Below are 27,332 nucleotides of genomic sequence, written 5' to 3' on the forward strand. Positions count from 1 at the left end.
GTGCTCTTTTCTTTCCCGCCATGTACCCAAATTATTATAATAAAGGTCTTTTTTAACACATTGACCCCTTGTCGGATGTACTATATATTGGTTGTTGTTGAGAGCAGCATGATGTAGAGACAAAGACCTCTTACTGGTCTTTTATTAGCAGAAGATTATCACTAGAGGACTAGTAAACCTGCAGCCAGGTAGTCCAACCACGCCCCCCACCACTGATTGGCAGTTTAAATACAGTGTACACAGAAAGCTGCCAATCAGAGGTGTGGGTGGGGTTATTATACAGAGCTCAGCATTCAGAGATCTGCATGAGAAAAAAAAACCTGCAATTTTATCAAAATAACACCAAGCAGCCCAGTAAGTGATACATCGTTGGAATCAGGGCCTCGGATTATGCTGCTCTCAAATGGGATAGCAAAAACCTGCTGACATATTCCATTTAAAGGGGCAGCTGCTACTAAATCCAGACATGGTGCAAAATGTAAATTCTGCTGCAGATTTACTGCTGTAGATTTTTAATTCCTAAAAATCCCTGTAGATTCAGAGGATCTCAACCTTTTCAATGCAAATTATTTTCAAGACTTATTCACAGATATTATGAAATATTACAGTAGAAATAAAAAAAAAAAGCACAATACCTAAACCCCCTCCTTGGGAAAAATATATGGCAAGTATAAGAAAGACAAAAATTTATTCTGGAGTCATATTGAAGTGTAAATAGAATTGTAACCATACAATGTAAACAGCAGCGAATGTAAGTAGGATCCACTGGATCTATATAAGAGGAACATTTTCCAAAGCTGATCTTCGGAGCCCACCGCTATGCTGGCTGGACCGGCATTGTGATCGTCAGCACCTGGAATATACGTCACGTTTCACTGCAGCTCATAGAACCAAATGATAAGACGCAGAGCAGTGCGAGGCTTGTGACTCGCTATACACAAAATATACGACATGTTTGATGAATGGCATAAAGGAAAGCCGATGCATTCAGATGTCTCTGGGCAACTATATGTTGTGATAGATAAGTTCCTGTCAGGGTGAGGGGCAGCATCCTATCTGCTCACTCATCATGACAGGTTTACAACATGTTGACTCATGGACGTGATCAGTCAGTCAATCAATGACAGATGCACGTTCTTGATTCCGACAGGTAGGTCAGAGATATAAAAAATAGAAACTACCGCACTCCTGGAGTGGTGGTGGTGCCCAGGTAGGGTTACAAGCCCGTATAGATACAGAAAAATAACCTGGCACTCAGAAGACTCATGGGTTCTTTTAGTGATTTTTAATAAAGTAATGTAGTAAATAACAAATAAACAGACGTTTCGGTCACAATAGACCTTCATCGGTGTACTACAAAAGCAAAAAAATATAATAGTGAGTACCACATAGAAATATGCAATTCATATAACATAGGTTTGACAGAATGAGATCAAAATTCAATTGGTCATGGATAATGTACATACAGAAAATACAACATCGGGAAAAAATAATAATATAGTAGAGGATCTGGGGAAAGGGGATGGGAAGGAGAACTAGGTTAGGAGGGAAAGGGAAAAATAAAAAGTGACATACCGGTTTTATTAAAGGCGAGATGCATTTGGGCCGCTGTCTGTAGAAATTTGTAAACTAAGGGAACACATATAAAAAAATTTTTTTTAAATAAAGAGGTCTAGAACAATGTAAGATGTGTGATGACACTTAGTGTAATCGGTGGCTATGAGGTTAGAAATACCCCGATAGGTGCTGTGGGATGAGGAACAAGGAAGAGCACATAATGTGTGAGGGCAGGGGATGAAAAAACGTACCCGTTGCTTGCGGTAGGTACTTAAAGGTAATGGCCTGGTCGGTGCCGTAAGCTGTATAGAAAATGGAGTAAATAATAAAATATCTATGGGATATAGGGGCATTAAGTATAGTAGGAGCCAAAAAAGGAAAACATACCCGTAGAAGAAAATGAATAACCAGAGGCAGTAGCCCGGTAGGAAGTTGTATGCTAAGGGAAAAAATGGCACATTAAATGAAGCCCCAATAAGTATTAAGGATAAGGGGACCAGTGTAGGAAGCGTACCTGTATTGTAAAGGACGCAGGACGCGGTATCCACCGTTTGTCCAGAAGCATGTGGCAGGATAAGGCACCAGGGGTCTTTAAATAGGGGGTAGGAGGGGTGAAAGGTTGTAATAGGAGCCAATCATTGGTGGTAGTGGTGTGGGAACGCGCTTTACTAGATTCTGGGATAGGACCTGAAAACCGGAAGTAGCGTCAAATGACGCTATTCAGGTCCTGTAAGGAAAAAACCGGTCACGTGACCGGAAGTGACATGTGTATGCGTTCCACACAATGTTCTATGCGTTCCACTGAGCGAGGGGAGCGCTGTAATACTTGTAACAGCGCTGTAGAGCAGAGGAAACCCACTAATAGATATGTGGTTGCGTTCCACACAGGTACCATGCGTTCCACAGAGCGGTGGGAGCGCTGTAATACTTGTGACGGCATAGTAGAACAAGGGAAAGCCAGGATGGGAGTCCAGGAAGGATGGGGATCAGGAGGAGGGATGCCATATTAGGATGGGATCTGGAGAAACAGATAATGATAGCATAAGTTATTAAGGCAGAAAACACGGTGTATATCATAAAAACCACAATAAAGTGTAGTCATATCATCACGACCCCCCAAGTAACAAATAAAAGAAAATAAAAGAGGTTCCAACAAATAATATACCTGTGGTCTTGGTAGTGAATACATGTATATATGCAATCCGTGTTGTGTGGCAAGAATCAGTCGAAGTGGAAGAACTTAATTGGTTAGGAGGCACACACACATAAACACACATATACATTTATTTATATATCCATATACACACATACACACCCATTCCGAGGTGGCTATAGTCGTTTAGGTAAAGAAGCTGAGATCGTATTCCTTATTTAAGCCCCTTGGGGATAACGATTGTAACTCGTGGATCCAAAAAGCCTCTCTATATTTAAGAAGGCGAATACGGTCGCCTCCCCGTCTGGGAGGGGGTACGTGTTCAATCACTTGAAATTTTAGCTGCGCCACTGAATAGCCAGCTGATGCAAAATGTGATGGAACCAGAAGAAGAAGGTTTTTACAACGTATGGTCGATTTGTGTTTTGAGATCCTATCTTTAACACACTGGGTGGTTTCCCCCACGTACATGAGACCACAAGGACATTTAAGGATGTAAACAACATAGGAAGAGTTGCAGGTAAAGTAGTCCTTAATTTTGTACTGTTTCCCCGAGTGTGGGTGGTAAAAAGTGTCGCCTCGGATGATATTGTTGCATTGGTAGCATTGAAGACATGGGAATGTCCCGTTTTTGGGTGTGGACAGAAATCTTTGTCGAGGTTTAGTGATGGGGGTGCCTACGTCGGAATGGACGAGGCGGTCACGGATGTTAGTGGGTCTCATGTAGCATGGTAAAAATGGAGCTTTGAACTCTTGAACTGTGGGATAGGCTGTTTGGAGTATGCTCCAATGTTGTCGTATTTTCTTGTGTATTATCGAGACTACAGGATGGTAGGTATGGAAAAACGGTATACGGTTATTGGTGGAAAGTCTGGGTCTGTTGGTGGGTTCTAGGGCTCGAGATAATGTATCAGGTGGGTAACCTCTGTTGAGGAACTTCTCTTTCATCTCGGTGATCCTGATGTCCCGTGTGGTAGGATTGCTAACAATTCGTTCAACGCGGTGGAATTGGGACTTGGGCACTGAGGTGAAGATGGATTTGGGGTGGAGGCTGGTATAATGTAAGAGGCCGTTTCTGTCTGTGGGTTTAACATAAAGGTCCGATGAGAGGTGTCTTAGATTATCTTTTAAAATGGTAGTGTCGAGGAAGTTTATGGATTCCCTGCTAGAGGAAATGGTGAACCGTAGGCCCTCCCAGGATGAGTTGAGGGTCTCAAAGAATTGTGATAGGGTTTCTATGGGTCCCGCCCAGATGCAAAAAATGTCATCAATATAGCGTTTCCACATCCTGGAATAGGTTTGGAAGAGTGGGTTCGTATATACCACCTCTTCTTCAAACGATGACATGAAGCAGTTTGTCACAGACAGAAACGGCCCCTTACATTATACCAGCCTCCACCCCAAATCCATCTTCACCTCGGTGCCCAAGTCCCAATTCCACCGCGTTGAACGAATTGTTAGCAATCCTACCACACGGGACATCAGGATCACCGAGATGAAAGAGAAGTTCCTCAACAGAGGTTACCCACCTGATACATTATCTCGAGCCCTAGAACCCACCAACAGACCCAGACTTTCCACCAATAACCGTATACCGTTTGTCCATACCTACCATCCTGTAGTCTCGATAATACACAAGAAAATACGACAACATTGGAGCATACTCCAAACAGCCTATCCCACAGTTCAAGAGTTCAAAGCTCCATTTTTACCATGCTACAAGAGACCCACTAACATCCGTGACCGCCTCGTCCATTCCGACGTAGGCACCCCCATCACTAAACCTCGACAAAGATTTCTGTCCACACCCAAAAACGGGACATTCCCATTTCTTCAATGCTACCAATGCAACAATATCATCCGAGGCGACACTTTTTACCACCCACACTCGGGGAAACAGTACAAAATTAAGGACTACTTTACCTGCAACTCTTCCTATGTTGTTTACATCCTTAAATGTCCTTGTGGTCTCATGTACGTGGGGGAAACCACCCAGTGTGTTAAAGATAGGATCTCAAAACACAAATCGACCATACGTTGTAAAAACCTTCTTCTTCCGGTTCCATCACATTTTGCATCAGCTGGCCATTCAGTGGCGCAGCTAAAATTTCAAGTGATTGAACACGTACCCCCTCCCAGACGGGGAGGCGACCGTATTCGCCTTCTTAAATATAGAGAGGCTTTTTGGATCCACGAGTTACAATCGTTATCCCCAAGGGGCTTAAATAAGGAATACGATCTCAGCTCCTTTACCTAAACGACTATAGCCACCTCGGAATGGGTGTGTATGTGTGTATATGGATATATAAATAAATGTATATGTGTGTTTATGTGTGTGTGCCTCCTAACCAATTAAGTTCTTCCACTTCGACTGATTCTTGCCACACAACACGGATTGCATATATACATGTATTCACTACCAAGACCACAGGTATATTATTTGTTGGAACCTCTTTTATTTTCTTTTATTTGTTACTTGGGGGGTCGTGATGATATGACTACACTTTATTGTGGTTTTTATGATATACACCGTTGTAGTGCCGGCGTCCCTGCCCTCTGCTAGGCAGGGACGCTGTTCCCCTCACCGCTCTGCTCCGTGCCCGGCGTCCCTCTCCCGCTCTGCTGGCAGCGCGCGCTCCTTCCCGGCCACTGTGCTTAGGGCGCGCGCGTGCGCCCTCCCTCCCTCTTAAAGGGGCCGCGCGCGCCGTCCTAAGGAGTCCCCGGCCAATGGCCGGAGGACTTTACCATATATAAGGCACCTCCTCCAAAATGGAGGTGCCCGAGCAATGTTGTTGCACCGTTCTACTCTGCTTCAGCCCTCAGGTCCCTTGCCAGTTACCTGCCAGTTACCTGCCAGATTCCTGCCAGCTTGCTGTCCTAATCCTGCCTGATTTCCTGTTACCTGCCTGCCTGCCTGAGGTCCGACGGTCTGCCTTACAACTCCGGTCAGTCTGTCTAAGGACCAACTTGCCCGCTCACCTGGGAGCGCACATCAGCTACCTGCCTGCTTGCCTGAGGTCCGACGGTCTGCCTTACAACTCCGGTCAGTCTGTCTATGGACCAGCTTGCCCGCTCACCTGGGAGCGCTTCTCCGCTACCTGCCTGCTTGCCTGCCCGGAGGCTCCGCTGTCACGTGCTGTGACCACCAGCTATTCCAGACTCTTGCCCGCTCACCTGGGAGCGCTTCTCCGCTACCTGCCTGCTTGCCAGCCCGGAGGCTCCGCTGTCACGTGCTGTGACCACCAGCTATTCCAGACTCTTGCCCGCTCACCTGGGAGCGCTTCTCCGCTACCTGCCTGCTTGCCAGCCCGGAGGCTCCGCTGTCACGTGCTGTGACCACCAGCTATTCCAGACTCTTGCCCGCTCACCTGGGAGCGCTTCTCCGCTACCTGCCTGCTTGCCTACCTGGAGGCTCCGCCGTCACGTGCTGTGACCACCTGCTATTCCAGAGACTCTCGCTTGCTCACCTGGGAGCACACATCCTCCATCTGCCTTGCTAGCCTACCTGGAGGTTCAGCCATCACAGGTCATACCTACCCTTTACCTAGAGACTGCCCCGGTCACTTGCCGTGACCTCCAGCCCGTTCTTCCAGAGACTGCCCCGGTCACTTGCCGTGACCTCCAGCCCGTTCTTCCAGAGACTGCCCTGATCACTTGCCGTGACCTCCTGCCCGTACACCCAGAGACTGTCCCGGTCACCTGCTGTGACTGCCTGCCTGGTCGCCACCCGCTCCCTTACAAGGACCGCTCCCTTGTATAGTAGCCCAGAGGTTCCGCCTCCCAGACCCGTTACAGTTTGCTCGGGCCATGGAACCCGGTGGCACCCAAGCTCCCTCGCTCTCGGACCTGTGTCATGAACTGTCCCATCAGAGGTCCCAACAGGAGTCCATCCTGGGTCACCTGCGGAATGTCAATACTCGCCTGGACACTCTGACTGCTCCACCAACAACCTCCGCCAGTGCCATGTCTCGCAATCCGGCAGCTCCGCTGTCCACTAACACCATGATATCCTACCCCGGACCTCGGCTTTCTGCACCTCCTCGCTTCGGAGGCGACTCAGCCCAGGCTCGGGGCTTCATAAATCAGTGCACCCTGCACTTTGAACTATTGTCCCACCAGTTTAACTCCGACCGAGCCAAAATTGCATTCATCATGTCCCATCTCACCGGGGAGGCCCTGGCCTGGCTAAATCCTCTATGGGAGAGAGGAGACCCCCTGGTGTCCAACTTGCCTGCTTTTCTCACGGCTTTCCGGAAAGTCTTCGACGAACCCGGACGGAAGACCTCATCCGCATCATCGTTGCTACGCCTCCGTCAGGAAAGTCTCACCGTGGGCCAATATGCCATACGGTTCCGTACCCTTGCCTCGGAGCTGGCCTGGGATAACGACGCTCTGGTTTCCGTCTTCTGGGAGGGTCTGTCCGGCCGTATTAAAGATGAACTTGCCGGTCGGGACATTCCTACCACTCTCGATGACTTAATAACTCTTGCCACCCGGATTGACCTACGGTTCCAGGAGCGTGCCAGAGAGGTCACCCGTGAGAGGAGGTTACCACGTCTAGCTCCTACTTTTCAGAAACCCGTCACTCCTTCTGTCTCTAACCAGGTACACCCTCTTGAGCCTATGCAGGTCGACCAGACCAAGATGGTCAAGACCCGTCAGGACTTACGCCGTGCCGAGGGGACCTGCTTCTACTGTGGCAGTAAGGAGCACCGGATCCGTGCCTGCCCGGAGAGGTCGGGAAACGCCTGTGTCTAGGTTCGCTCAGAGAGGTCCACCTAGACAAGAATAAATCCTCTCCATCCCTGCTGTTGTCAGTTTCAATCGTCTACGGGGAGAACCGTTATTTCGAACTAGCCCAACTGGACTCTGGAGCAGCCGGGAATCTTATTTCACAGTCCCTGGTAGAGAAATACCGCATCCCCACCAAACCTCTGGCTGTACCCTTGTCTGTTGCTGCCGTGGATGGGGGGCTCTTACCACGCCCCATCCAACTCATCACCGAATCCATTACTCTGCAGGTGGGAATGCTGCATTCTGAAAGTATCTCCTTCCATGTTCTGCCTGGACTCTCTCACGCCCTCTTGCTAGGCCTACCTTGGCTCCAGAAACATGCACCCGTTCTTGACTGGCAGACCGGAGAAGTCCTTCGCTGGGGACAGGGCTGCCATAAGACCTGTCTGGTTCCCGTTCATCCCGTCCGTCCTTCTCCTACCCCAGCTAATGTACCTGGACTTCCGATTCCTTATTGGTCTTATGCTGATGTCTTTAATAAAAAGGAGGCAGAGACACTACCCCCTCATAGACCATACGACTGCCCTATCGACCTGTTACCTGGTACTTCTCCTCCCCGTGGGCGTATTTATCCATTATCCGCTGCTGAGACCCGGTCGATGTCCGAATATATTGAGGAGAATCTGGCCAGGGGATTCATCCGGAAATCTACCTCCCCGGTGGGAGCAGGCTTCTTTTTCGTCAAAAAGAAGGACGGCTCTCTCCGTCCCTGTATAGACTATAGAGGCCTTAACCAGATCACGGTGAAGAATAAGTACCCCCTTCCGCTCATTCCGGAGTTATTTGATCGTCTGAGGGGGGCTAGAATCTTCACCAAACTGGACCTCCATGGGGCGTACAACCTGGTTCGTATCCGTCAGGGGGATGAATGGAAGACGGTATTCAACACCCGGGACGGCCACTATGAATATCTGGTAATGCCCTTTGGCCTCTGTAACGCTCCTGCCGTCTTTCAAGAGTTGGTCAATGACATCTTCCGGGACCTTCTCTACTCCTGGGTAGTGGTGTACCTGGACGACATCTTGGTCTTCTCTCCGGATCTCCAGACTCACCGGAGGGATGTTCGTCAGGTCCTGCTCAGGCTCAGGCAGAACCATCTCTACGCTAAATATGAGAAGTGCCTCTTTGAGCAGACCTCGCTTCCGTTTCTGGGCTACATTATCTCTCAGACCGGCCTACAAATGGATCCTGAGAAACTGTCTGCCATCGAGAAATGGCCCCGACCAGAGGGGTTGAAGGCTATTCAACGGTTCCTGGGCTTCGCCAACTATTACCGCCTCTTCATCCCGCACTTCTCTTCCCGGACTGCCCCAATTTCCGCGCTCACCCGTAAGGGTACTAATCCCAAAGAGTGGCCGCCCGAAGCAGAGGAGGCCTTTCTTTCCCTAAAACAGGCCTTCTCTTCCGCCCCGGTGCTGCATCGCCCGGACGGCAACAAGCAGTTCTTCCTGGAAGTTGACGCCTCCTCCTCTGGAGCCGGAGCGGTACTTACTCAAAAATCATCTTCCGGGAGAATGGTAACTTGTGGCTTCTTCTCCAAACTCTTCTCCTCTTCTGAGCGCAACTATTCCATAGGAGACCGAGAGTTATTGGCCATCAAGCTGGCGTTGGAGGAGTGGCGTTACCTACTCGAGGGGGCTCTTCATCCGGTAATAATTTACACTGACCACAAGAACTTGGCTTACCTCCAGCATGCCCAGAGACTTAACCCGCGCCAAGCCCGGTGGTCCTTGTTTTTTGCTCGCTTTGATTTTGTTCTTCATTTTCGCCCGGCTGACAAAAACGTCAAAGCAGACGCCTTGTCCCGATCCTTTCTGGTGTCCGATCTCGAGGAAGAACCTAAACATATCATCGATCCCGCCAGAGTAATGCAGGTGGCTCCCGTGAGTCTAAATCGTCTCCCTCCCGGTAAGACGTTTGTTTCAGTACCTGATCGGGAGAAGATCCTACACTGGGGCCATTCGTCTAAACTAGCTGGCCACGCCGGTCAGAAAAAGACCCTCCAGCTTATTGCCCGGCACTATTGGTGGCCTACCCTGCACAAGGACATAATAGACTTTGTTTCTGCCTGTGTGTCCTGCGCCCGCAACAAAGTCCCGAGACATCTGCCAGCCGGACGCCTCCTTCCGCTTCCTGCACCTGCTGCCCCCTGGCAGCATATAGCAATGGACTTTATAACTGATCTCCCCGTCTCTGCCGGTTGTACGGTCATTTGGGTGGTCGCTGACCGCTTTTCCAAGATGGCTCACTTTATTCCCCTGCCAGGCCTTCCGTCTGCACCCGAGCTGGCTAAAGACTTTATCCGCCACATCTTCCGTCTTCATGGCCTGCCCCTCCACATCGTGTCGGATCGTGGGGTACAGTTCACCTCACGTTTCTGGAGAGCCACTTGTAAACTACTAGACGTCACCCTGGACTTCTCTTCCGCTTACCACCCACAGTCCAATGGTCAAGTGGAGCGGATCAATCAGAACCTGACCAGTTACCTCCGGCACTTCGTTAATGCCCACCATTCTGACTGGGTGGATCTCCTACCATGGGCCGAGTTCTCTTATAATAATCACGAGAGCGAATCCTCCTCCAAATCCCCGTTTTTTGTAGTCTTTGGTCAGCATCCTCGGATTCCTTTTCCTGTCTCCACCTCTGTGGACAACCCGGCTGCGGAATCTCTCGTTAGCAAATTTTCCTCCATATGGGAGAGTACCCGGTCCGCACTCCTTCTGTCATCCGAGCGTATGAAAAGACACGCTGACAAAAAACGCCTGGATCCTCCACAATTTCGTCCAGGAGATAAAGTCTGGCTCTCATCTAAATATGTTCGACTCAAGATACCTTCTTACAAGTTAGGACCTCGGTTCATCGGTCCTCTGGAGGTCATCAGTCAGATCAACCCGGTGGCCTATAAATTGAAACTCCCGGCCAACTTACGGATCCCTAACTCCTTCCATGTATCTCTCCTCAAACCCGTGGTGCTTAGCTCTTTTTCCAAGTCTACAGGTACGCCTCCTGCTCCGGTTTCTGCTGAGGACGAGTTTGAGGTAGAGAACATTCTTGCCACCAAAAGGGTAAGAGGAAAGACCTTTTTTCTGGTAGATTGGAAGGGGTTTGGTCCTGAGGAGAGAACGTGGGAGCCCCGGGAGAAAATCCATGCCCCTCTCATCCTAGCTAAATTTCTATCTGGCCTAAAAAAGGGGGGGCCTAAAGGGGGGGGTACTGTAGTGCCGGCGTCCCTGCCCTCTGCTAGGCAGGGACGCTGTTCCCCTCACCGCTCTGCTCCGTGCCCGGCGTCCCTCTCCCGCTCTGCTGGCAGCGCGCGCTCCTTCCCGGCCACTGTGCTTAGGGCGCGCGCGCGCGCCCTCCCTCCCTCTTAAAGGGGCCGCGCGCGCCGTCCTAAGGAGTCCCCGGCCAATGGCCGGAGGACTTTACCATATATAAGGCACCTCCTCCAAAATGGAGGTGCCCGAGCAATGTTGTTGCACCGTTCTACTCTGCTTCAGCCCTCAGGTCCCTTGCCAGTTACCTGCCAGTTACCTGCCAGATTCCTGCCAGCTTGCTGTCCTAATCCTGCCTGATTTCCTGTTACCTGCCTGCCTGCCTGAGGTCCGACGGTCTGCCTTACAACTCCGGTCAGTCTGTCTAAGGACCAACTTGCCCGCTCACCTGGGAGCGCACATCAGCTACCTGCCTGCTTGCCTGAGGTCCGACGGTCTGCCTTACAACTCCGGTCAGTCTGTCTATGGACCAGCTTGCCCGCTCACCTGGGAGCGCTTCTCCGCTACCTGCCTGCTTGCCTGCCCGGAGGCTCCGCTGTCACGTGCTGTGACCACCAGCTATTCCAGACTCTTGCCCGCTCACCTGGGAGCGCTTCTCCGCTACCTGCCTGCTTGCCAGCCCGGAGGCTCCGCTGTCACGTGCTGTGACCACCAGCTATTCCAGACTCTTGCCCGCTCACCTGGGAGCGCTTCTCCGCTACCTGCCTGCTTGCCTACCTGGAGGCTCCGCCGTCACGTGCTGTGACCACCTGCTATTCCAGAGACTCTCGCTTGCTCACCTGGGAGCACACATCCTCCATCTGCCTTGCTAGCCTACCTGGAGGTTCAGCCATCACAGGTCGTACCTACCCTTTACCTAGAGACTGCCCCGGTCACTTGCCGTGACCTCCAGCCCGTTCTTCCAGAGACTGCCCTGGTCACTTGCCGTGACCTCCAGCCTGTTCTTCCAGAGACTGCCCTGATCACTTGCCGTGACCTCCTGCCCGTACACCCAGAGACTGTCCCGGTCACCTGCTGTGACTGCCTGCCTGGTCGCCACCCGCTCCCTTACAAGGACCGCTCCCTTGTATAGTAGCCCAGAGGTTCCGCCTCCCAGACCCGTTACAACCATGTTTTCTGCCTTAATAACTTATGCTATCATTATCTGTTTCTCCAGATCCCATCCTAATATGGCATCCCTCCTCCTGATCCCCATCCTTCCTGGACTCCCATCCTGGCTTTCCCTTGTTCTACTATGCCGTCACAAGTATTACAGCGCTCCCACCGCTCTGTGGAACGCATGGTACCTGTGTGGAACGCAACCACATATCTATTAGTGGGTCTCCTCTGCTCTACAGCGCTGTTACAAGTATTACAGCGCTCCCCTCGCTCAGTGGAACGCATAGAACACTGTGTGGAACGCATACACACGTCACTTCCGGTCACGTGACCGTTTTTTCCCTTACAGGACCTGAATAGCGTCATTTGACGCTACTTCCGGTTTTCAGGTCCTATCCCAGAATCTAGTAAAGCGCGTTCCCACACCACTACCACCAATGATTGGCTCCTATTACAACCTTTCACCCCTCCTACCCCCTATTTAAAGACCCCTGGTGCCTTATCCTGCCACATGCTTCTGGACAAACGGTGGATACCGCGTCCTGCGTCCTTTACAATACAGGTACGCTTCCTACACTGGTCCCCTTATCCTTAATACTTATTGGGGCTTCATTTAATGTGCCATTTTTTCCCTTAGCATACAACTTCCTACCGGGCTACTGCCTCTGGTTATTCATTTTCTTCTACGGGTATGTTTTCCTTTTTTGGCTCCTACTATACTTAATGCCTCTATATCCCATAGATATTTTATTATTTACTCCATTTTCTATACAGCTTACGGCACCGACCAGGCCATTACCTTTAAGTACCTACCGCAAGCAACGGGTACGTTTTTTCATCCCCTGCCCTCACACATTATGTGCTCTTCATTGTTCCTCATCCCACAGCACCTATCGGGGTATTTCTAACCTCATAGCCACCGATTACACTAAGTGTCATCACACATCTTACATTGTTCTAGACCTCTTTATTTAAAAAAAAAAATTTTTATATGTGTTCCCTTAGTTTACAAATTTCTACAGACAGCGGCCCAAATGCATCTCGCCTTTAATAAAACCGGTATGTCACTTTTTATTTTTCCCTTTCCCTCCTAACCTAGTTCTCCTTCCCATCCCCTTTCCCCAGATCCTCTACTATATTATTATTTTTTCCCGATGTTGTATTTTCTGTATGTACATTATCCATGACCAATTGAATTTTGATCTCATTCTGTCAAACCTATGTTATATGAATTGCATATTTCTATGTGGTACTCACTATTATATTTTTTTGCTTTTGTAGTACACCGATGAAGGTCTATTGTGACCGAAACGTCTGTTTATTTGTTATTTACTACATTACTTTATTAAAAATCACTAAAAGAACCCATGAGTCTTCTGAGTGCCAGGTAGGTCAGAGATGTCCGTCTCAAACAGTTTACTTTCACCCATCTAGGATGGACGGCTGCTGACATTGTTGGCCATTATGTCCATATGCAATTATTATCCCCTAATTGTGATGTACAGTACAAATTTATATTATGGTACCGTGTTAGCCAGAAAATTTGATGGAAATAATTTTATGCCCAAAAATGGCAAAAGTATTCTCGGAGTGATACCTTTATTGGCTAACCAGAAAAAAATATATATATATGCAAACTTACAGAGCACAGAGGCTCCTTCTTCAGGCAGGATTACAAATGTTAAGAATTCATGTGTAATATTGCCTGAAGAAGGAGCCTCTGTGCTCTGAAAGCTTGCATATATATTTTTTTTCTGGTTAGCCAATAAAGGTATCACTCCAAGAATACTTTTGCCATTTTTGGGCATAAAAGTATTCACATAGAATTATCCACTAATTAAAATAATTTATTTTTGCTAAATAAATGTATACATTTTTTTAAATTTTATTTTATACATTTTCTCAGACAACCTCTTTAAGAAGGAGATTTCAGAATGGGCTATAAGACATGTCCAGCTTTGCTTAATTGTCTCACCTTACTGTCCTTGTTGAACTGAGCTCCACTTTGTTCTTGGATAATACTGTAAGGAATGAAGACGTCTAGATGATACAAATCGGGACGTCTGACTATTCTGTCTTCACCCAAGTCCAACACAAGAGATCTAGCAGAAGACTGAAAAGAGAAGACCAGCGTGGTAACAACGCTTATGTCGCTGAATGCTTCTGTACGGGAAAGAAAGTTGTAACCAACAAGTGCACAAAAATCTAAACTTTTATCTTGATACGTGGCCAACTAGAAGTTACTGTGTAGCTCCACACGTCTCCTACATTAAATCTGACACGTGGAGGAACTGCTCACAGAAAATGCTGAAAAATATTTTTTAGGATTCACACTGCATTAAAAGGGGTTGTCCACCACTTTAATACTAATGGAATATCCTTAGGATAGGTCATCAATATTAAAGTGCCAGGCAACCCCTTTAAGTGAGGCATAATGAATGGTACCAGAATTTCAGATAATGTAGCCTTCATTAGGCAGAAGGCCCACTCGGTTATATGAAGAAATCTGGGGTCCCCAAAAGCAAACCCAGTAATCACCAGATTCCCGTGTGGTGACTACTTAATCTGCTTTTTGGGAAGACCAGAACTGACCCCTATATTTAACCAAGTGGGTCCCCTCAAGCTACATTATCCTGTCTGATGAAGGCTACATTAGCTGAAAAATTCTTAATCTTCATTATGCCTCATTTAACGCAATGTGAATCATGGACATGAGAAAAATCAAATTAAAAAATAAATACATTTAAAGCATTTTCTGTGCGATTCCTCCAAATGTCGCATTAATATAGAAAAAATAAAGAGCGGCGTGTTCTACACTATTGCAACAAGCCTCTTTCATCATTTATATCATCATTATAACATCATTTATATGCACCAGCACCATGGAATCAATGGCACTATATAATTAAATAATAATAATAATATATACATCTTCCCACCAGCTTGTTTTCCCTCTATCTCCTCTCTGGATCTATGAAGCCAGAACTGTCAAAGAAGAGGTGATGGTGGAGATGGAGGGGAAACAAGCAGGGGGGGAGGCTTATATAAATGACTGGTCCCGCCGTGAAGCATTGGGCGTCTGTGCTTGGTTTGAACAGTCGTTCTCTGCTGACAGAGTCGTTTACAGAGATCTTCTTTCCAATTCCAACAGCTTGCAAACAACCCACCATGGTATGAAAAAAAAATTATATCATCATCATCCAGCAAATGTGTCACAGCTGCCAGCAATTGGCTACTGTGGACACATCAAAGCTGTGATGATAAAAGTTGGCAGAGGAGGACCGGTAGCACGAGGTTGGCACAGACTTTTAATAAGGGAAGACTATTGGAAATCACATGAAATACAAAAAGGTCACAATCCTAAACCACATCTGAGGGTCTCACCACTTTAGGTAAAGAGATTTCAGCCACCAGAAAACTTGGGTGTCCTACAGGAGGTTCCGCCACAATCATGTAATCTGGTTTCACGGGTGAACTGATAAAAAAAAGGAAGGCAGCAGTATATTGCAAGGGTACACCATCAATTTATGATCTGTTGGGGTCGATCTCTAATATAATAAAGGGGCACTGATGCTGGTAATGAGGAACAGCCCCTTTCACAGTCATTCCCTGCACATTGGCATCATGGCCTCCACTGTGCAGCGGAACGACAGCATAGATCCAGCAAAGTGAATGGGCTTAGCTGCAGTTCTCCTGCACAGTGAAAATCCGGGTAGCTGCCCCACACCAGCATATTCTTTAAAAAGGGCAGCAGGGTTACTTCCAGGCTGCAGCCCCCTTATTCTTGGAGTCCAAGAAGTTGGATATCCTATATCTTTTGTAAGATGGGATTCTAAAAAAAGTAAATGCATGCATTAAACCTCAAAGTAACCCAAACCTTTCAACTTCTGAGATGAGGGACTTGCTTGGAGTTAGCTGGGAGGGTCTGTAGGAAAAAAATAAAGAACATAAAGGCATAATAGTTAAAACAAAAAAACAAAACAATGTCCACATTGTTCTTGCACCATAACAAGCCATTCTGCAACTTCCCCCATCTGTTGGGTATAACCCATCACCACGAGGAGTGGTGCTCCCCCATCTGTTGGGTATAACCCATCACCTCAAGGAGTGGCGCTCCCCCATATGTTGGGTATAACCCATCACCACGAGTAGTGGCACTCCCCCATCTGTTGGGTGTAACCCATCACCACGAGGAGTGGAGCTCCCCTATCTGTTGGGTGTAACCCATCACCACGAGGAGTGGCACTGCCCCATCTGTTGGGTATAACCTATCACCAGGAGGAGTGGCGCTCCCCCATCTGTTGGGTGTAACCCATCACCACGAGGAGTGGCGCTGCCCCATCTGTTGGGTATAACCTATCACCAGGAGGAGTGGCGCTCTTCATACTTTGTGTACCTAGAGGAAATGTGGTATTATAAGACATCCAATCAATTGAATGGCCGACCATGTACTGCATGGATGAGCGAGGAACATCAGAGAAGAAGCCGCCGATGCTCAACAGCAGCCTACTCTGTCGTCTTTTACAGACTGTATGCCATAGACTTGTACCTTAGAGTTGGGACTTACCCCATTATGTCCATTTCCTGAATCATCGGTTTTGATTTGGTTCTGATATTCTGTTCAAAAATGGATCCCAGGAACTTCCGATTTTTCAGCATTTTCCACTCTGAAGGGAAACCATAGATGATTAACAGGGTCGGACTGGAACTGAAACTCAGGCCTGGCATGTGAGAGCACGCAGCCCGCCCGACGCGCGTTGAATGTGAAATATTTTCGAGAATGATTTGGGTATATGTCACAATAAAAATTGCAGCAAACTGCACTTTATCATCGATAGACAAAAACTGACATAATGTAAAATATAAACTTCCCTCCAGGAAAATGTTAATTTCTTTCAACTGGAGGGACGGACATATTTGTAATATAGAGCTCCAAGTTCCCAAAAATGCTATGTTTGATAGTACCAGGAAAAGCAGGAAAAGTGAATCCTTGAAGATTTGAAGCAGTTTCATGTCTATTCTTTCAGTATTTTTGCAGCGTTTCTAAAGAACGGGAAAAAAAATCTCAAAAAACGCAATTTCAAGGGGATTTTCCTGCTGAGCGAAACACTTTTTGTGCAGAAATGTTCTTCCCTTTCTTTTTTGTTTATATTTTGTGTTATACACTAGTGGCCAAAATTGAGGCAACACCTTCAGTTTTTCACCATCACCAATATTTAATGGAAGTTTTCACTGACCTACTTACTTGTACACACGCCCTCTTCTGCGATATGTAGTCTATGTTGGTTTATAGTGACCTGGGTGTGATTTAAGACAGATATTGTGCGATTAAAATTCGGTTTTTATATTTTAATGCCAGTTTGTCATCAGAAGGTAAGCAATTACATGTTTTCGTTCTCAAAGTGTGTAAGCGGTTTCAAGAGACTGGTTCGATAAAGAATAAAGCAGGTAGAGAAAGGAAGAAGGCTACAAGTCCTCAGACTGATAGAAGAATTGTTAGAATCGCCCTAAATAACAGGAAATAAACTGCTGTTAACATCAACAAGGATCTTGTCAACACCGGAGTGACAGTGTCTGATCGGACGGTCCGACGACGACTGGTAAACGCGGGGTTAAGAGCCAGAATACCAGGTAAAAAGCCATTTCTGAATGCCTCACAGCGTCAGAAACGTCTACAGGGGCCAAAGAACATTGTAAATGGACCATTGAACAATGGAGAAATGTTATATGGAGCGATGAGACACGCATATCCATCTTTGGCAGCGACGGTGTCCGCTACGTTCGACGACGACCTGGAGAGGACTGGTTGCCAGAGGGTACAGTACCCACCATGAAGCCTCCCCTGAGTGTTATGGTAGGGGGCTGCGTGTCCAGAGATGCAGGTGGTCGGCTGCAGGTAATTGAAGAAACAGTTAATGCTGAAAAGTACATCAAGGAAGTCCTTCAGCCTAAACTCATTCCTTCGGCACGTGATGTATTTGGTGAAGGGACACCGTTTATTTTAAGATGGAGCCCCATGCCATACAGCTAAAAAATGTCTCTCTTGGTTCAAGGACAAAAATGTCCAGCTATTGAATTGGCCAGGAAACAGCCCAGATCTCAATCCTATTGAGAATCTCTGGGCTCGGCTCAAAAGAGCGGTGTCAAAACAGCGGGCTTCACACAAGCAGGAACTCATTGCAGCCATCATCAAATCATGGCTTCATATCATCACACCATCTGATTTACACAAACTGGTAGATAGCATGCCAAGTAGATGCCAGGCCATCATCAAGGCTGAGGGCTGTCCAACTGAGTATTAACATTTAGTGTTAGATATGAAAATAGGACAAATCAATGGCTTTTCTCCCACAGTCATCTGAGTGACAATAGTCTCCAATTTGTTGACAAATGAACAAATTTCCTGCTAATATTGTGTTTCTATATGAGATTTTATTTCTACTTAAAAACTTTACTGTGAAATCAAAAACATTCATGAAATTTGTATTTGTATTGGCAAAATGCTAAAAATTCATAAATCTTGGGGGTGTTGCCTCAATTTTGGCCACTAGTGTATAGAGTTCCTCAGTATATTTATATGTTGTCCCCCATCACATTTTTCATCCCTCCTTACAAGTATGCCTTGTATCTTAGCTAAAACATGGTAGTAAGTAGCATATGAAACCCTTTTATAATGGGCAGTGTAGAATCGCTGCATATTTCAGGGATATGCGCTCCTGAGGACTCATTAGTGCTGCCCTCCTCAGGCGAAACCTGGTTGTGATATAATATGGGGCTAGCCGGTCTCACCTACCAGTTTGGGTCACAAACCCTTTTTCGTTTGCTTTGATGTTTTACTCATTGTTTATTACGTTTACACCCCAAATCTCTGCTAATCCTGGAGATCAAACCTATGAAAGCAATTTATGAATGATCGTAACACCTCTATGAAGGGTAATTATCATCTCCTTCATAAATATACATTTATATGTATAAATACATATGTGGTCAATGCATAGTACTGGCACATGACTTATCACTTTCCAGGACTATACAAAGCACCAGGAACATTCATAACAAGCGGAGGAGAAGCGATTCTGGCAACTTAATAGGAAAGGATTCTTTACAGTTAGAGCAGTCAGACTGTGGAATGCCAACCACAAGATATAGTAATGGCAGATAGTATAACAGCATTTATAGAAGGGCTGGATACTTTTTTAACAAAACATGACATTGTGGGTTATAAATAATCTAGTAAAAAGAAAATGGATAACTTTGGAGATAGACCAAGGACATTAAAGTTCAAACTTTTTCAACCTATGTAACTATGCAAGTATGCAGAATGCACATTAGGAAAATGCTTGAAATGCAATTCCCTATAATATTATTTTACAAGTCATTTCCTCTTAATTTTCTGCTTTGTAAAGTGCTAGTTATAAGCCCAATCTATGGATCTAAAAAGTGCAAAACACTCCTGAAACACTTGTACGTATGTTCTATAATCTATGTTTCTTATGGTGCCTAAGGGAAGCCGTAATTATAAGACTCCTGCTTGGTAACAAGTGCAGTTATTTGCCTCCATAATGAAAGTGAATTACTAATGATGAAAGGGTTAATACTTGGACCCTGCATCAATAATAGCCCTTGTAGTAATCATGACAACTATTGTGAGGGCATAAACAAGTGTCATAAAGAAGATTCCATAAAAGAATGCCGCGCTGCCACGATCAGCGCCATTACTGATGATGCGCCTGAGGACCTTGAGCTTGACCACCCCACGTAATGTGCCAACGTTGGTGTAATTTGGAGGTTCTAGCAGGGAAAGGGGTTGTCTTCTTAGACACCCCGGGGGGAAGGGAAGGTAACAGAATGGGGGGTCCCCAAAACAGGATCCCCTTCTGTTACTATGTACAAACAGCTGCTCTTCTTTGGGAGTTCATGGATGGATCCTTGACTTTAATGGGTGATAAATTGGGAGGGGGAGGGGATACTCATCCTATTAGGGGTTATCCATAATGAGCAACCCCTGTAACCAAGTACCCAACTTCTTGAGAGACGGAGCTGGATCTGTAAGGGAGAAGTGGTAGATCCATCTGGGAAATCAGATCAACTAAATTCGTTCCAGCAACAAATGTGGTGACAGATATCGCAGTCAGATCTCTCCCACATCCAGTTTATCACATTAATAGTCTATATTTGTTATGTCGTTCTCTGTAAATATGTAGAAATTCTAAAACTCCGTCATATATCGGCACTAACTCTCTAAGCCCAAGGGAAGGGCAGCCCTCCAGCCATGGTTCCCTAGAGGTTTCCTCCACAGGGGGTTTTCCTCTCCTGAGTGCTGGAGGGTGACTCTTCGTGAGTCGAGGGTTGTGCCATTTTCGGTGTCATGTAAATTTAAATAAAGTTGAGAACGTTTGACACCTAATTGCAATGCTTTGTGTATTTATTTTGTATGTGTCTGATTCATTTTGTTTGGGAGTCGGGGTCCATCACACTTCACTGAGTCATACGTCTGGACATCTGCTGCCAGCAGTTTTGCCCCAGGGGTTGCCCCTGCTCTGGGGAGTTTGATGGAGCAGAGAAGACAAGAATTATAATAGACTCAATTCTCATAGACATAATATAACCACAGGATTCATGAAACATGGGCTGTCCCGACATATGGTCCTGCAACACAAGCAGGATTACAGGGATCTTAAGATCTTACCTATTGAACATGTTTTGCCTGACACCCCTAATAGGGTGCAATGTCTGAATCGTAAAGAAATTTATTGGATGTATAAACTCAACACTTTGAAGCCACAAGGGCTAAATGAAATCACAGAGGTTTTTATATGAGTCTTGAGGTCAGTTATCACATATACCCATTATATACATTTCTAATTCAATTATATATCATATGTCCACCCCACCCCCCTTTTTTATTCCCAATGTATTCTGACACATGGCTCAAACCCCACAATTCCTACAACACAAAATTCGTTATCGTCCTTATTCCTGCCATACATATTATATATATTGATGATAACAGAACAGCAAGATTTCTAGCCTTGCAATTCGCATACCAATTCCTTCCATGCATTTCCCGAGGTCTTCTACACTAACATCTATATACATATGCCACAGCACATAATAAGAATTAAGTATCTCAGCATTCTACAGTCACACAGCCATCTCCTCATTCCCCCACTCTTTCCTACAACCTGCCCCCTTCTATTTACACTGCTACTGATAACACACATAATATACCTTTAGCAGACTAGTACGTCCCACGGAGACTAGTTTGCATTTTCTTCTCTTCCTTTAGTTCCCTGTCCTCTGTCAGTCAGCCGACGAGGTGTGAGATCCAGCACAGTGATCTGGAAGATCTTATCTTCAATACATTGTAATATACCAATCGTTCAGGAGTTTACACACTTGCGGTCCTCAGTCATCTCTACATGCCCGTCCTCCCTCCTTCCCCCCCTTTCCTCACTGACAAACACCTCATACCTAATACACCAGTAGCAGGCTTGCACCTTCTGCCATTCCTTCAGCTCTTGGTTTTCTGCCTGTCAGCCGACGAGGTGTGAGGTCTGGCAGAGCGGTCTGGACTCTCTGATCTTTCACACATGATACAATATAGCTAGGACTTTGGGATGCATACACTGCGGTCCTCGATCAACTACAAATGTTTTATCCCATGTGCTTTAATATAAATGTTTTAAAACATTTGGATCATTACATTTCAGAGGTCATTTTAATTATTTGTTCTATGGTTTTCATTTTATCTGCATAAGAGTGTAATTAGTCGACCAATAATTTTATTTAATCTATTTATAAATAATTTCACTGTCTCTCTGTAAACCGTTGGTTGGTCTTGGCGCCAAAAATAACAGCGGGCTTTTCTCCTTTTTTTTTTCACCACGTGTAGTTTTATGTATATAAGACCGTTTGATAAATCGGTCTACATCAGCTATGTACCTGAGGAAGTGGACGGGACGTCCACGAAACGCGTAGTAATCGTAGCTTTTAACAATAAACCACAAGATTGTTTAATTATACAATCTCTCGTCATAATTCTTCACTACGGAGGAGCGCGGATTTTTTACCAGCACCTACTTCATCCTACTACAGACTAAAGACAAGAATTATAGCACTCATCCTCAGAATAAGGACTTCTATTACAGTACTACAAGCAGCTTCCTCGCCTCATTCACACAGTGAGTATTTTGGGCACTAATTTACATCAGTATTTGTAAGCTGAAAACCAGAGGGGAACAAACACAGTGAAAAATAGTAACTGAAACACTTTCACCTCTTCTGTTTTGGATCCACTCCTGGCATCTGCTAACAAATACTGATGCAAAATATCGCCATGGAAGTGCCCTAAATTCTTACTGACTGATTTGACTGTTTGAGTTGCAGTCAAGCAACAGAGGTTGCAAGCGTTAAAGGAGTTTTCTGGTATCAAAAACCCCTGTCCCCCTTGCCATTTTTCTCTATCCTGAACCTGTGCTGCCTGCCCCGATCTCAGACTGTCTGACCTAGTCCTTGTCTTCGCTCTCCTGTGTCTGGTACCCTGGTACCTCCGGAATGCTGCTACAGTCCCGGGGACTGCCCTGAAGTGGTACCTGGTGTCTATCGGCGGCCCAGTCTATCCTCACCATCAGAGGTTCTAGTGGAGACCCAGTAGACACCTAGTCACAACCCTCCCGTGGGGCAGTGGGTCCATATCCACCAGTGTTACACCCACATAGCAAATGTGGTACCAATATTCAAGAAGGGGATAACATCTGAGCCTGGAATTTATAGACCGGTAAGTTTAACTTGTACTGTGGGCAACATCTTTGAGGGTTTGCTAAGAGATACTAACCTGGAGCACCTCAATAAGAATAACCTAAACATATGATTATGAGGGATCTGTCCTGCAAACTAATCTGAAAAGATTCTATGGGGAGGTAAGTTCTAGGTTGGACCAGGGAAACTTAGTGGATGTTGTCTATCTGGACTTTTCAAAGGCATTTGATACGGTGCCATACAACAGGTTGGTACATAAAAATTTTCAATATATTATATGGTAAACTTGCTCCACGAAAGAACAAGTCCTTGTGTGGTCGATGGAAAAAATCAAGGAAAATATCAGTGATGCGGTCGTTACCTCTTGACAGCTCCATTTGGTACTTGTTCTCTAGTCCCTCCATGGCCACAGTGATAAAAAATTCCCTGAAAAGCTCATTATTCTAATAAAAAAAATACAAAGTAAGGAGCTGACACAAAGGAGAGCAGACAGCTCGTATGTCGAAATAAGCAATTGCAGTTACCTTAATTTTCTCAAAGAAGGTGCCATTAATAACTATGTCGTATGCAGTGCAGCCGCATCCACCTGTAGGACAAAGTGCACCAGGACTTAGATACTTTGCGGTGCCGACTCAATCCATTGACCTTAGTAGGGCTGCTATGAATAAGTGGTATAAGTTCTTAAAGGGGAATCCAAGTAGTGGACAATCCCTTTAAGTCCCAAATCTAAACCAAAAAAGTTCAAAAGTCAACAACAAGATGTCAAACTTTATTCCGCAGACTGGAAGTGGACCTACCAGAACCTGTGGAGATGGCACCTTTGACCATTGAGGATTAGTAAGTTGTAATACTTGCTATTTTAACCCCTTTAAGGATATCTCTGGACTACCCCTTTAAAAAGAGACGCGCTGTATTAAAAAAAACCGTACTATTATCAACTTCAACATGGGGCTCTCCAAGGCTCATGGGGACTCGATAGCCAGAGGGATCATCAGATTCCAGGATGCTGACTAACTCCTGCTCCGTCAGGTCCGGGGGCGCTGGGATCTGGTTCGACTTGCAGATGTTAATAAAGATTTTGGTATTTTTGGATGTGCGAGTTTTAATGCAGAAACCTAACACAGAAATAAAAACAAAAAGTGAACAAAAATACAATAAAATTGGCAAAAGCCAAGCAGCATTTACATGTAACCAACTGTATAAGAAAAAACGATGTGACCCCCCACGTTGGTTGCATCATGTGACCGCTGCAGTCAATAAGACCCCACTGCCCCACTGTGGTATCTGTCACATAATATGCACAAAGTAATCTGGATAATAATCAGAGGACGCTCATCTCACCCGATTGGGGTCTGATCTGTCTGCTTTCTGGTAAGTTCGGTATTCTGCTCTGTATCTCCTGTTTGGCCTGAAATGAGGCAACAAGTGAGAATCAGTGAGTAACATGAACAGGATGGTTCTGCAAACTGATTTTTCCTGCACCAAAATAGTACAACTGTGAGGGGTCTAAAGCCAACAATACACATTAGGTAAATGTTGGAGACTGCAGCGCCCCCGGCGGCTGACGGAGGAGACATTCACCCTGTGATTGCTGGCCTCTCCAATTCATCTTTCGTACCTTCATCAGCATCTGTTCATACAGCGCTTCCTCCATGTTTGTGTTCATTTCTACAGACAGCAGCGACTTGTCAGACGCCATTTTTTCGGTCAAAGACAGAAGCTCAGGGATCTTGTTTTATAAGAGAAAACCTGAAAAATGAAAATATGTATTAATCTTCTCCACAGACAACGACAAGGGGAGAGTGCGGAAGCCTGACAGCCCACGGCACGACGGGGTGCGGGAGACTGACAGCCCAGGGCACGAGGGGGTGCGGGAGCCTGACAGCCCACGACACGAGGGGGTGCGGGAGCCTGACAGCCCACGACACGAGGGGGTGCGGGAGCCTGACAGCCCACGGCACGACGGGGTGCGGGAGACTGACAGCCCAGGGCACGAGGGGGTGCGGGAGCCTGACAGCCCACGGCACGAGGGGGTGCGGGAGCCTGACAGCCCACGACACGAGGGGGTGAGGGAGCCTGACAGCCCACAGCACGAGGGGGTGCGGGAGCCTGACGGCCTACGGCACGAGGGGGTGCGGAAGCCTGACGGCCCACGACACCAGGGGGTGCAGGAGCCTGACAGACCACGACACCAGGGGGTGCGGGAGCCTGACAGCCCATGGCACGAGGGGGCGCGGGAGCCCCACTGCCCACGACACCAGGGGGTGCGGGAGCCTGACAGCCCACGACACCAGGGGGTGCGGGAGCCTGACAGCCCACGGCACGATGGGGCGCAGTAGCCTGACAGCCCACGACACGAGGGGGTGCGGGAGCCTGACAGCTCACGACATGAGGGGGTGTGGGAGCCTGACAGCCCACGACACCAGGGGGTGTGGGAGCCTGACAGCCCACGACAAGAGGGGGTGCGGGAGCCTGACAGCCCACGACACGAGGGGGTGCGGGAGCCTGACAGCCCATGACACGAGGGGGTGCGGGAGCCCGGCAGCCCACGGCATGAAGGGTGCGGGAGCCCGACAGCCCACGACACGAGGGGGTGCGGGAGCCCGACAGCCCACGACACGAGGGGGTGCGGGAGCCCGACAGCCCATGACACGAGGGGGTGCGTGAGCCCGACAGCCCACGACACGAGGGGGTGCGGGAGACCGACAGCCCACGACACGAGGGGGTGCGGAAGCCCGACAGCCCACGACACCAGAGGGTGCGGGAGCCCGACAGCCCACGACACGAGGGGGTGCGGGAGCCCGACAGCCCACGACACGAGGGGGTGCGGGAGCCCGACAGCCCACGACACGACGGGGTGCGGGAGCCTGACAGCCCACAACACGAGGGGGTGCGGGAGCCCGACAGCCCACGACACGAGGGGGTGCGGAAGCCTGACAGCCCATGACACGAGGGGGTGCGGGAGCCTGACAGCCCACGACACGAGGGGGTGCGGGAGCCCGACAGCCCATGACATGAGGGGGTGCGGGAGCCCGACAGCCCACGACACCAGGGGGTGCGGGAGCCTGACAGCCCACGACACGAAGGGGTGCGGGAGCCCGACAGCCCACGACACCAGGGGGTGCGGGAGCCTGACAATATTGGGAGTGGGATTCTGCACACCTACAGCTAGCTACTTATTGTCCTGAATGTAGTAATCACCTTGGCACATTCCCATCTTCTTACCTGTAGTACAGACGCCAAACACCACTACTCTGACTGCAATCACCCAGCTACAGCGTCACCACGCCTCAGCAGCAGCGGAGCGTCTAGATTGGAGTTGATTTCTTGAGGGGGAGGAGTGATTTCATGGAACCATGATGTCACCGGAAGGGGCGGGGCCTTCTCAGTCCAGTGGACACTATTCCACCTGCAGCTGCAGCAGTGTGCACATTGTGCCGGGACAGGAGGACTGGTGATGAGGAGCTCGTGTTCAGCGTTGTGCTGTGAGGACTGAGGCGGGGAGAACTGACCATGTGAATAAATGCTGTGCTGGCATAAAGGGGGGGTGGTGTGAGGGGCATCCAGGGGGCTGTGTGGGTGGTGTGAGGGGGCCAGGAGTGGATTAAGAGTGGCAAGGGCCCAGGACACACACACACCTGATGTATCATGTGACATGTCACATGATCCCCTGTGATAGATCATGTGATAGTTCACGTGAAATTAATTTGGCACAATATTAATTATAATCATTTTTTTTAGGCTGTGTGCCCACTATTCGTTTTTTAAGCGTTTCCGCAGCGGCAATTCCGCTGCAGAAACGCTTAAAAATGCTTGGTAGAAGGTTTGCCATGTTCCCCAATGATAATCCGCATGTGCACAGCACATGCGGAAATTTCCGCTGCGGATTATCATTGCGGAAAAATCCACAGCATTACCAATTATTCTGCGGAAGTGCGGCGAAAAGAGGGATTGGAAAAGCGGATGCCTGGTGTGTTTGGAACCATACTTTGAAACATTGTGGAACCTCTGTGATTTGTCCTGGACAGTTACCTATTGAGGGATTTAAAGGAAACATCGCCCAAGGCATCTACCGTGACCTCAGATGGACTAGAGATCAGATAAGTCCATTTCTCTTTTTTGGTGTTTTGAACAGTATTTCTGTCATGTAATGGTACTCATTTGTATAAGTGGGTGATTGCTGCTCTTATCTATCTACCTACAGTACAGACCAATTTTTTTGACACACCTTCTCATTTAAAGATTTTTCTGTATTTTCATGACTATGAAAATTGTACATTCACACTGAAGGCATCAAAACTATGAATTAACACATGTGGAATTATATACTTAACAAAAAAGTGTGAAACAACTGAAAATATGTCTTATATTCTAGGTTCTTCAAAGTAGCCACCTTTTCCTTTGATGACTGCTTTGCACACTCTTGGAATTCTCTTGATGAGCTTCAAGAGGTAGTCACCGGAAATGGTTTTCACTTCACAGGTGTGCCCTGTCAGGTTTAATAAGTGGGATTTCTTGCCTTATAAATGGGGTTGGGACCATCAGTTGTGTTGTGCAGAAGTCTGGTGGATACACAGCTGATAGTCCTACTGAATAGACTGTTAGAATTTGTATTATGGCAAGAAAAAAGCAGCTAAGTAAAGAAAAACGAGTGGCCATCATTACTTTAAGAAATGAAGGTCAGTCAGTCCGAAAAA

General features: G+C 47.2%; 1 protein-coding gene across 1 annotated transcript; it reads right to left on the reverse strand.

The window, feature by feature from the left end:
* Positions 1-700: 700 nt before the first annotated feature.
* On the reverse strand, positions 701-25,967 carry LOC141191744 (PIH1 domain-containing protein 1-like). Its single transcript, XM_073661672.1, has 11 exons — positions 25,861-25,967; positions 24,254-24,384; positions 23,977-24,043; positions 23,565-23,750; positions 23,160-23,221; positions 22,997-23,078; positions 16,442-16,541; positions 15,752-15,799; positions 15,259-15,349; positions 13,850-13,987; positions 701-853 (listed from the first exon to the last, which is right to left on the reverse strand). Exons 2-11 carry the CDS (start codon positions 24,332-24,334, stop codon positions 818-820), a joined length of 891 nt encoding a protein of 296 aa, XP_073517773.1. The 5' UTR covers positions 24,335-24,384; positions 25,861-25,967; the 3' UTR covers positions 701-817.
* Between the last annotated feature and the right edge of the window lie 1,365 nt (positions 25,968-27,332).

This window comes from Phyllobates terribilis, unplaced genomic scaffold, assembly GCF_046119375.1.
Source record: "Phyllobates terribilis strain yellow unplaced genomic scaffold, ASM4611937v1 Scaffold_52__1_contigs__length_9100884, whole genome shotgun sequence".
NCBI lineage: Eukaryota > Metazoa > Chordata > Amphibia > Anura > Dendrobatidae > Phyllobates > Phyllobates terribilis.

Bases quoted from the DNA above. Each gene is read 5' to 3' on its own strand.
- LOC141191744 (XM_073661672.1), bottom strand. From the start codon at position 24,334: ATGGCGTCTGACAAGTCGCTGCTGTCTGTAGAAATGAACACAAACATG. The intron at 24,044-24,253 runs GTACGAAAGATG...GCCTCATTTCAG, and splicing joins ATGAACAGATGCTGATGAAG to GCCAAACAGGAGATACAGAG. The intron at 16,542-22,996 runs GTAACGACCGCA...GTTTCCCTTCAG, and splicing joins CCAAATGGAGCTGTCAAGAG to AGTGGAAAATGCTGAAAAAT.